Source organism: Salmo salar, chromosome ssa15, assembly GCF_905237065.1.
Source record: "Salmo salar chromosome ssa15, Ssal_v3.1, whole genome shotgun sequence".
Classification (NCBI taxonomy): Eukaryota; Metazoa; Chordata; class Actinopteri; order Salmoniformes; family Salmonidae; genus Salmo; species Salmo salar.
Genome location: NC_059456.1, coordinates 92,391,847 through 92,401,926, shown reverse-complemented (window position 1 = coordinate 92,401,926; position 10,080 = coordinate 92,391,847). Strand labels below are relative to the sequence as shown.

Here is a 10,080-nt window from a genome sequence, read left to right as displayed (position 1 = left end):
GGTTTTTTCCTGGGACTTTCACTGATACATAAACTAACACTGTCTGGGTGCAATGTCAGAGACCAATTGAGAAATGACATTTCCATAACTAGCCCATCATTGTCAGTGTTTGTCTAGGTTTCATTATAACAAGCACCATTGTTACCAATAATTCACTGCCTCTTAAAACTGAGTTCCTGCAAATTATGTATTTATTCCATATGGCTCACATAACTCTCGAGCCAAGGAATTCAACAAGTTGAGTAATCCTAGTTGTTATTTGTGGCCATTATATTTCACAATAGTATTTTTTATTTTTATATTTATAAATATGCATTTATTTAGTGCTTTTGATGATGTTTGTTCATAAGCCTTAATTTATTCAGTTGTCATCAATGAAAAATAAATTCTGAAAATGAAAAATGTAACTTGCAGTTTACAGAATTGTTATTTCAACATGATTGAATAATGCATTTTATCTTATTTTGTACTATATTGGCTTTTCGCAATTCCAAGCAAAACAGACAATTCTCCTGCTTATGAAGTGTTATAATGCATTGTCAGGCAACCTACTAAATATACATTTTATTTTACTTGCACATCATGCTGAATATTCCCTTGGTAGTCAGATCTATAGCTAGTAGTAGCCATAATATGATTAGAATCTTTTGGTTCTGGAAATAATTGCATGTTGTCCTTAATGATTTGTAAAAAAACAAAACAGTTAGGATATCATCTTATCCAGAGCGACTTACAGTTAGTACATTCATCTTAAGATAGTTAGGTGGGACAACCACATAAGAACTGATCTCATTTCTATTTGGAGGGTTGTGTTACAATAAAATGAGTTGGCAAAGCACAAAAAAATTAAAAATACCTTACACAATTTCATTGTAAACATTCTCAAGTGTAAACATTCTCAAGTGTTCCCCACTATATTTGCCACTAAAATTGATTACTTTATATATTTCTATCCAATATATATTTCCACATAAATCAAATAATGAGAATTGAAACAACCTGAAATGAACTAAGACTAAAATGGCACTCTCCAACCCTACATACACATACTGCAAAGGCTTTCACAACAACATGGGCTTTTAAAATATGAAGTATACCAACAAAAAAACAACTCCCAGAGTTGTGGTGAATTCATTTTTCTTTAGGTTGGGGTGCACACCTTTTTCTTTAAAAAAGTCAGTTTACTGCCTAAATTGAAATGAAATTGACCCCAACCCTGGGGACAACTAGCTAGTGGATAGGCCTAGGCCTAGACATCAACGCCATGCACTGCACTGTTCTCAGATGACATCAGTGTCATTTTAAGAACACCAGCTGCCTACAGCCACACAGGGAGTCGAGACCGGCGTGTGCAAACCAACCCTGGCCCCCTGTCCAATGACCTTTCTGAAGGAAAGAAAAACAATCTTTAAATGGCAACAACAGTCAACTTGGAACGTGAGAAGAATGTCAATGTTTTTAACTTGAGTGTTTTGAAGGTGTCAGTCAAACATGTTACAGAGTCAATACAGTAGGAGGTCTAGCCTAGTGCTAGTTTTAAGCTAGTTGTCTCTGCTCTTTTGGCTGATATGGGAGACCAGGTGAGAAGGGCATTGAATACCATATCCGATATGTGAGAAACCATGGCACAATCCCCAAAACTGTCCCGAGAAGTTTCTCAGGGAAAGAATGAAAGTACACCGAGGTACACACAAACATCCATATCCAGATGATTACTATCCAATTAAGGGAAACATATAACAAATCCAAAACAGTATTCCTGTTCTTCTTCACCATGTGCACCATAGGTGACATTTCTTCGGCAATGATGAGTGCAGAGTACGACAGAATGAACGAGTGTCCTGAGATGGCAAAGCCGTACCATTGACCCCCAGCATTCCTGCATGAGGTGATGTCATCATGAGGGACTTGATCCATGGCTTCAGATTCAGGAACGTGACAGGTACTTGTGGCATTGTTGATGTAGGTAAAAAACTTGGTGAAGGTGTACCAAACGGCTGTGGCCACCACCAATGAGCTCAGTCGCCGGAGGGCAAAGGTCAAGTTCTTGTATGACGTGAAGAGGATGAACGGTGTCAACAGCAGCAAGGTCCAGCCCCAGGAAACTTTGACAAAATACCTGGAAGAGATACAGGAAGTGGTCATTTAGGTAGCACTGTCACACACAGTTGAGAACCAGAGTGCAGGTATTGGTAAATACATAGCTGCATGCAAACTCTCTCGCTGACGTGTGTCTAACGTGAGCCTAGAAGAAGAATTTGGTAAGTGGTTGTTGTAGCTAGCGATCTTAGCCCCATGTCGCTCCTTCTTGACAATGTAAAGATGGTGCGATGGGCTGACGCACCATAGGGGGCACACTGCCTGCCCTCCTGGACATCTACAGCACCCAGTGTCACTGGAAGGCCAAGAAGATCAAGGACCTCAGCTACCCGAGCCACAACCTGTTCACCCTGCTACAACTGAGAGACTGATAAACAGCTTCTATCCCCAGGCCATTAAACCGACCCTGCCATTTAACTAACCCTGACCACATTCGCATAGAAATGTGAGTTATAGATCTGTCATTCTAATTGAATGCAAGTCTAAGAAGCGGTAGATCTGTTCTATGCGCCATTTCTATGCTTCTTTTTTCTTAATCTTTTAGTTTTGTACACCAGATTCAAACAACTGAAAATACAATTTTTGTTGTTGATGGGAAATACATACAAATATATTTAGATGGTACAATGACTCTACTGCTTGTTTTGTCACATTAACTGAAATCAGGCAAACTATTAGAATTTTAGCAACCAGGAAATGGTGGAGCGATATCTGCATATTAAGTGCCATCATGGTATTTTAGCGATCCATGGTAGATGTCCTTCATAATAAGTATGCCCCCACCCATCCAGCAGATTTGAGCTGCTGAACAGTACTTGCACTTGAGATGCGTTTATGGATGAGAAAGTGAACTTCCAAAAAGTTTAGAGGGGATGCCCTGCTTTGCGATGTATTGCTCTAGGACACCAACAGCCAGCCAGGGTGTCCATTTAGGCCGAATTCAACTGACACATTTGGCGATGTTCAACTTCAATTCACTTGGCACTATGTATTGTAGCTTAGCCATACTCATTGACATTAAATTATAGATTAGGCTACTTTTGGTGAATTTACAAGTCATTGCAAGCCAAGACATTGAAAGACACAGATTATCAATATTCCTTGCTGGCTCACCTGCTCTTTATCTTTGCTATGAAAGATGCGAGTGTGTTCAGTCACAGAGTTTCTAAATCCAGAGGCACAACATCGCAAGATTTCTGGGAATGCTTGCGAAACACACCAAACCGACCAGGCAGAGGTTTGGGGTTTGAGAAGTCCATGAAAGACGTAAAAAGTATGCCTTAGTTGTACATTTTCTTGAAATCTAAAGGCACAACCTTGATTCGGGCCAATGTCTTAAGTAGTTGAACATGTTATTACTCCAAACTCGTGAAGACAAACTGACATTTTTGTGAAAAACAACTTTATATTGAAGGAGTGCCTTTGATTTGACGGCCTATATATGCAGAGTTTGGCGTGAGACGACTGCTAGACCCGGTGACTGTTTCCTTTTCTATTGGAGAAGCAGTTTTATCCTATCTTCATACTGTACTGTGTATGGTTCAGTCTATTGCATGTAGAATATTTCAGCCTACTCATTGATAGACCCTACTTTAGTGAACTTGAGAGACATTGCAAGCAAAGAAATTGCGAGAGCCTACAGCATTGTGACAGCCTATACATATTTTGTTTACCGCACAGTTCTGACTGTAGGCCTGCTGGCCGACCTGCCTACGCCGCTCCCATCTCTCTCCCTCGCGAGCTCTCTCTTTGCCGTGAAAGATGCAAGAGATTGTATTCTCTGAAGTTGCCTATAGCAACTACTCAGTATCCTCCGTTGCAAAAATACTGAATCTTAGGAGTCGATTCCGCTACTTGACTCGACAGTCAAGGAGTTGAGGAATCTATTATTTTGTAGTCGACAATCTCTCAACCAGTGGTATAAGGGCTTTTTAGGTGAGCTTTGATACCGCCCAGTGATAAGCAGTGCCCATTTTGTCAAAGGCAGAGGCGCAACATATTTCCCTTGTACATTCCCAGCGCGCCTCGCTTGTGCAAAGTAGAATGGACAATCACAACTGTTGTCCAAGAATTTCACCCCATTGTCATGATCAGTGGTTCAAGTTTGTATCTGACAATATTTGACAAGCTGATCATAGCAAAAACAAAATACTTTTGTATTTCCCACTGTGTAAACACATTGCAAAATAGGCTCACAATAACTCCTGATGAAGTTAGGTAGCTGGGTAGTATGATAAAAGTATGAAAATGTATTGGTGTATGCATGTATTGGTTTTTGGTCTAGTCCGGACCAAATCATAGATGTTTATGTTTGGTTCAGATTTTGTCCGGTCTGGACCAGCCTTAATTGGACCAAACATAGACATAGTCTTTTCTACTTTCAATCAGAACCAACATCCGAGAAATACGTATTATCAACTTTCATTCAGAACCGAAAATGAACCTGATTTCAACGTCCCGAAAATATGCATTTTAAACGTATGTAAAAATGCATATTTTCACTTGTCATTCATTACCTAAATTCAATGTCTGCACCTATCCGCTGTACAGTATTTTTATTTTTTTCCATCATGGCTGTGCTCGAAAGGGTTTGTCACTTCGCAAGCTAACGTTAGGTGGCTAGCCTACAGCCTCAATGATTATCAAGCAGTCTAAATCAAGCTGTCATTGTGGCTACCTAGTTTGCTAATGGCTAACCACTACTTACATATTGACAACATTTCTTCTGTTGCTGAAATATGTCTCCGGAACGAGCTGTGTCCAATTTACAAAGGATCCTACTATTGAAATAGCAAAAAAAATCCCAGCCAATATAACACGGATAAACCGTATACTCCAAAGTGCTGCAAACTTCTCCACGATAACATCCACGGCTGCCATGTTGAAATGCGGACACTTGGAACAAGAATGATCTGGGGATTGGTAGGTACATCAGCGCTCTCTAGCCAATGAACTCTTTGAATGTTGCATTTTGGTGTTACGACAGGATGTCTTCTTCTCTGGTATATTCCACGCGGTTCTGACTCGGGGGATTAGAGCAGTGTTGGAAAAAGTAAACAATTGTCATACTGAAGTAAAAGTAAAGATACCCTAATAGTAAATGACTTAAGTAAAAGTGAAAGTCACCCAGTAAAATATTACTTGAGTAAAAGTTTGATTTTAAATATACTTAAGTATCAAAAGTAAATGTATTTGCTAAAATATACTTAAGTATCAAAAGTAAAAGAAGAAATCATTTAAAATTCCTTATATTAAGCAAACCAGATGGCACAACTTATAGTTATTTTTTTAATAATTAGGGATAGCCAGGGGCACACTCCAACACAGACATCATTTACAAATGAAGCATTTGTGTTTAGTGAGTCCGCCAGATCAAAGGCAGTAGTGATGACCAGGGATGTTCTCTTGATAAGTGCGTGAATTGGACCATTTTCCCATCCTCCTAAGCATAAAAATGTTATGAGTACTTTTTTTTTTTTACATTTTAGTCATTTTTAGCAGACGCTCTTATCCAGAGCGACTTACAGTAGTGAATGCATGGGTGTCAGGGAAAATGTGTGGAGTAAGGAATGTATTGAAATAAAAGTAAAAAAAATGTATATAAATAGTTAAGGTTAGGAAAAGGGTTAGGGTTAGCAAAATTGCGCTCCTAACCTGCTATGAAAAGTCAATTCAAGTCGTAGATGTATGCCGGGTTCACATATTAGTCGGAACTGGGAAATAGCCCTGGTGGCAATTTGATTAGTTGTCCAGCAGTCTTATGGCTTATGAGCCTTTTGGACCTAGACTTGGCGCTCCGGTACCGGTTGTCGTGCGGTAGCAGAGAGAACAGTCTATGACTTAGGTGATGGGAGTCTTTGACAATTTTTTGGGCCTTCCTCTGACACCGCCTAGAATATAGGTCCTGGATGGCAGGAAGCTTGGCCCCAGTGATGTGCAGGGCCGTACGTACTACCCTCTGTAGAGCCTTCTGGTTGGAGGCCGAGCAGTTGCCATACCAGGCGGTGATGCAACCCATCAGGATGCTCTCAATTGTGCAGCTGTAGAACTTTTTGGGGATCTGGGGACCCATGCCAAATCTTTTCAGTCTCTAAGGGGGAAAAGGCATTGTCGTGCCCTCTTCACAACTGTCTTGGTGTGTTTGCATCAAAGTAGATTGTTGGTGATGTGGACACCAAGGAACTTGAAACTCTTAACCCGCTCCACTACACTAGTTTGTTGAAGCACCTTTGGCAGTGATTACAGCCTCAAGTCTTCTTGGGTATAACGCTGCAAGCTTGGCACACCTGTATTTGGGGAGTTTCTCACATTCTTCTCTGCAGTTCCTCTCAAGCTCTATCAGGTTGGATGGGGAGCGTCGCTGCACAGCTATTTTCAGGTCTCTCCAGTGATGTTCGATCAGGTTCAAGTCCGGGCTCTGGCTGGGCCACTCAACAACATTCAGAGACTTCTCCCGAAGCCACTCCTGCGTTGCCTTGGCTGTGTGCCTAGGGTCGTTGTCCTGTTGGAAGGTGAACCTTCACCTCAGTCTGAGGTCCTGAGCCCTCTGGAGCAGGTTTTCATTAAGGATCTCTCTGTACTTTGCTCCATTCATCTTTCCCTCAACCCTGAATAGTCTACCAGTCCCTGCCACTCAAAAACATCCCCACAGCATGATGCTGCCACCACCATGCTTCACCGTAGGGATGGTGCCAGGATTCCTCCAGACGTGACGCTTGGCATTAAGGCCAATGCATTCACTCTTGGTTTCATCAGACCAGAGAATCTTGTTTGTCATGGTCTGAGTCCTTTAGGTGCCTTTTAGAAAACTCCAAGCGGGCTGTCATGTGTCTTTTACTGAGGAGTGGCTTCCGTCTGGCCACTCTACCATAAAGGCCTGATTGGTGGAGTGCTGCAGAGATGGTTGTCCTTCTGGAAGGTTCTCCCATCTCCACAGAGTAACTCTGGAGCTCTGTCAGAGTGACCATCAGGTTCTTGGTAACCTCCCTGACCAAGGCCCTTCTCCCCCGATTGTTAAGTTTGGCCGGGCGGCCAACTCTAGGAAGAGTCTTGGTGGTTCCAAACTTCTTCCATTTAAGAATGATGGAGGCCACTGTGTTCTTGGGGACCTTCAATGCTGCACACATTTTTTGGTACCCTTCCCCAGATCTGTGCCTCGACACAATCCTGTCTCGGAGCTCTACGGACAATTCATTTGACCTCATGGCTTGGTTTTAGCTTTGACATGCACTGTTAACTGTAGGACCCCTTACAGACCGGTGTGTGCTTTTCCAGATCATGTCCAATCAATGGAATTTACCACAGGTAGACTCCAATCAAGTTGAAGAAACATCTCAAGGATGATCAATGGAAACAGGATGCATTTGAGCACAATTTTGTCTCATAGCAAAGGGTCTGAATATTTATGTAAATAAGGTATTTCTGTATTTCCATTGTAATAAATCAGCAAACATTTGTAAAACACTGTTTTCGCTTTCTCTTTATGGGGTATTGTGTGTAGATTGCTGAGATGTTTTATTTATTTATTTATTTATTAATACATTATCAAAGGCTGTAACTTAACAAAATGTGGAAAAAGTCAAGGGGTCTGAATACTTTCCGAATGCACCGTACATACAATGGTATATGGACACCAAAATATTTTATGAAACGCAGCCTAACATGATAATTGACAGCTGCCTTGAAGGACACAAATATAAAATGCTTTCTGCTACTAAGATCAGTGAAATGTAGGCTAAACTGACAATGGAGAGCAGAAATCTCAACTAGCAAGCAAGTCGCAGCAATGAAGAATTTAGTGTGTGGGCGTTCAAGCGAGGGGGGGGGGGGATTCTGGCAAGCCTGAATGAGCCAGGCTGGGCTTCCGTATCCTGGACTTCCTTCTCTGACTTTATTTCACTTAGAAATATAAAAAAGCCTATCAGCAATCCAATGAGAAGAATAGTACATTTGTTTAGCTCTGAATGATCCCTTACCAAGTTCCATTAGCTGCCATGGTAGAGGAGCAAGGCTGCACCTCCTTGTCTTCATCCTCTGACTTCACATCACATCACTGAAAAAAGTGCACAATTAGCCCATCACAAACCTAATGACAAGAACAGTTAAATTTTCACTCTGAATGACCCCATATTGTGTTCCATTCATAGAATAGTGTATCCTACATGTTAGTGCGATTTCAATCTCACATTTTCAAGCTTAACCCCTAAGATATATGCAGGTGCTCAGATGTTCATGCCACCTAAAGAGGTACTAATATATTTCGATCAATTTCCTCTTGTAGAATGTTGCAGTCCAAATAGATAGTCTCGGGTTCTGACAGATCAGGACTTTATTGTTCTGATACAATCCTTCTTTATGATGCAAATTGTCATCCAACAAGATTACCTCTGGTTCTGTGGATAGTCAGATTAATATAATAGATTAATTAAAACGTTTACATGCATTGCAAGAAGAAAGATTTCCCTAATAATCTCTGTTTACATGGAAATATCTGAAATCAGGCTACCTGATGGCACTCTAAAATGGAAATCAAATAAACATTCTACCACAGCGAACATGTTATTTTTGGGAAGCATATTTGATTCTGAGTTCGGACATATAAAAGTGTATGTGAAAACTACTTCTAAAAGACGAATACATACAGTTGTTCCGAACACGCTTCACTCACGCTAAAGAGGGAGACTCGCTCAGCTGGTGCTAGCACATACACAGATCAGATACATCGCTGAACGCCGATTAAGGTGCTTACAACAGTGTTACCAACTGAGCGACTTTGTTGCTATATTTAGCGAGTATTCAGACCCCTCTGGCGACACATTTTCAAAAAAGCGACTAGCGACAAATCTAGCGACTTTTTCTGGTGTTATTGGAGACTTTTGGAGACTCTGACATGAAAGCACGTATTGTTCTTACTCTTCTCAACGAGCAGCGGGTGCTGCCGTGGGCCCCACCCCCGTTCCAAAGCCCTCACAGGCGGCCCAGTCCTCACGCAGCAGTCCCTCCCAGCTGCAGTCAGAGCAGGAGATGTTCACCCCTCCGTGTCAAGACTGCAAATGAATCGCGCATGCGGAAAGCCGCCGCTGGCTGATCCCGCCCTGGTTTACATTAAAAAAAAACTATTAACCTGAATTAGGGCCAGACTAGTTACCATCATTTTCTCACATTGCCATTGACAGTTTTTTCTATTGTCTCTTTTTGGTCCATTTAGATTGTTAATGTTGATTGTATACATTTTTTTTTTTTTTAAACGTTATGGTTAAAAATGTTAATGTTTTACTCTTGTTGTAGGCTCTTAAGTGGACCATAAGGTTAAAAACCAAACCAAATTAAGAAAACTAACCTAAAAAAAACAAAAAACAAAAAATGTCAATAAAAAATACAATAAAAAACGAAGTAACTCCGCCAGAGTGTCTCTTTTGGGTCACTTTTGCCGGTCCCAAGCCCGGATAAAGGAGGAGGGTTGGAATTGTGACATAAAAAAAAACAAGAATCGACAGAAGAAAGTTCATTTGTAGTTCTAAACATATTTAGTGTTTTTTACTCACTTTTTGTCTCTCCCACGACGTTATTCCTCTCTCCTACAGCGTCCATCACAATTACATGCACATGGCCAATTATGCAAATTAGGTGATGACGTAATTTAGCGACTTCTAGCGACTTTTAGGACAGCCAATAGCTACTTTCCTTACTGAGGAGTTGGCAACACTGGTTTACAAGTCCTAATAATTCATTAGATTGCTCAGAAACCAGGTGTTTTAATCGTCGTATGCTTACTTCGATGTTGACCTTATGCCGATTAAGATAAACAGAATAAGGTGTTTACATGATTATTGCATAATCTACCTACTGCCATAATCAGTTTAATATTGAATTATTAGTGTGCATGTAAACATACTCACTGTTGGCATCTGTGAGGTTGCACAGTCTGTAAGAGTGTAGGGTGGTAAAGTAAGGGTTAGTTATTTTACCATGCAGTAGTTG

At 40.9% G+C, this 10,080-nt stretch overlaps 1 protein-coding gene across 1 annotated transcript; it reads right to left on the bottom strand.

Moving 5' to 3' along the window:
• Positions 1 to 332: 332 nt before the first annotated feature.
• LOC106572608 (acyl-coenzyme A diphosphatase FITM2) lies at positions 333 to 5,077 on the bottom strand. Its single transcript, XM_014146941.2, has 2 exons — positions 4,808 to 5,077; positions 333 to 2,119 (listed from the first exon to the last, which is right to left on the bottom strand). Exons 1-2 carry the CDS (start codon positions 4,978 to 4,980, stop codon positions 1,537 to 1,539), a joined length of 756 nt encoding a protein of 251 aa, XP_014002416.1. The 5' UTR covers positions 4,981 to 5,077; the 3' UTR covers positions 333 to 1,536.
• Between the last annotated feature and the right edge of the window lie 5,003 nt (positions 5,078 to 10,080).

Coding starts and splice junctions, on each gene's coding strand:
- LOC106572608 (XM_014146941.2), bottom strand. CDS start 4,980: ATGGCAGCCGTGGATGTTATCGTGGAGAAGTTTGCAGCACTTTGGAGT. Junction 2,120..4,807: donor AGAAGAAATGTTGTCAATAT/GTAAGTAGTGGT, acceptor TATCTCTTCCAG/GTATTTTGTCAAAGTTTCCT.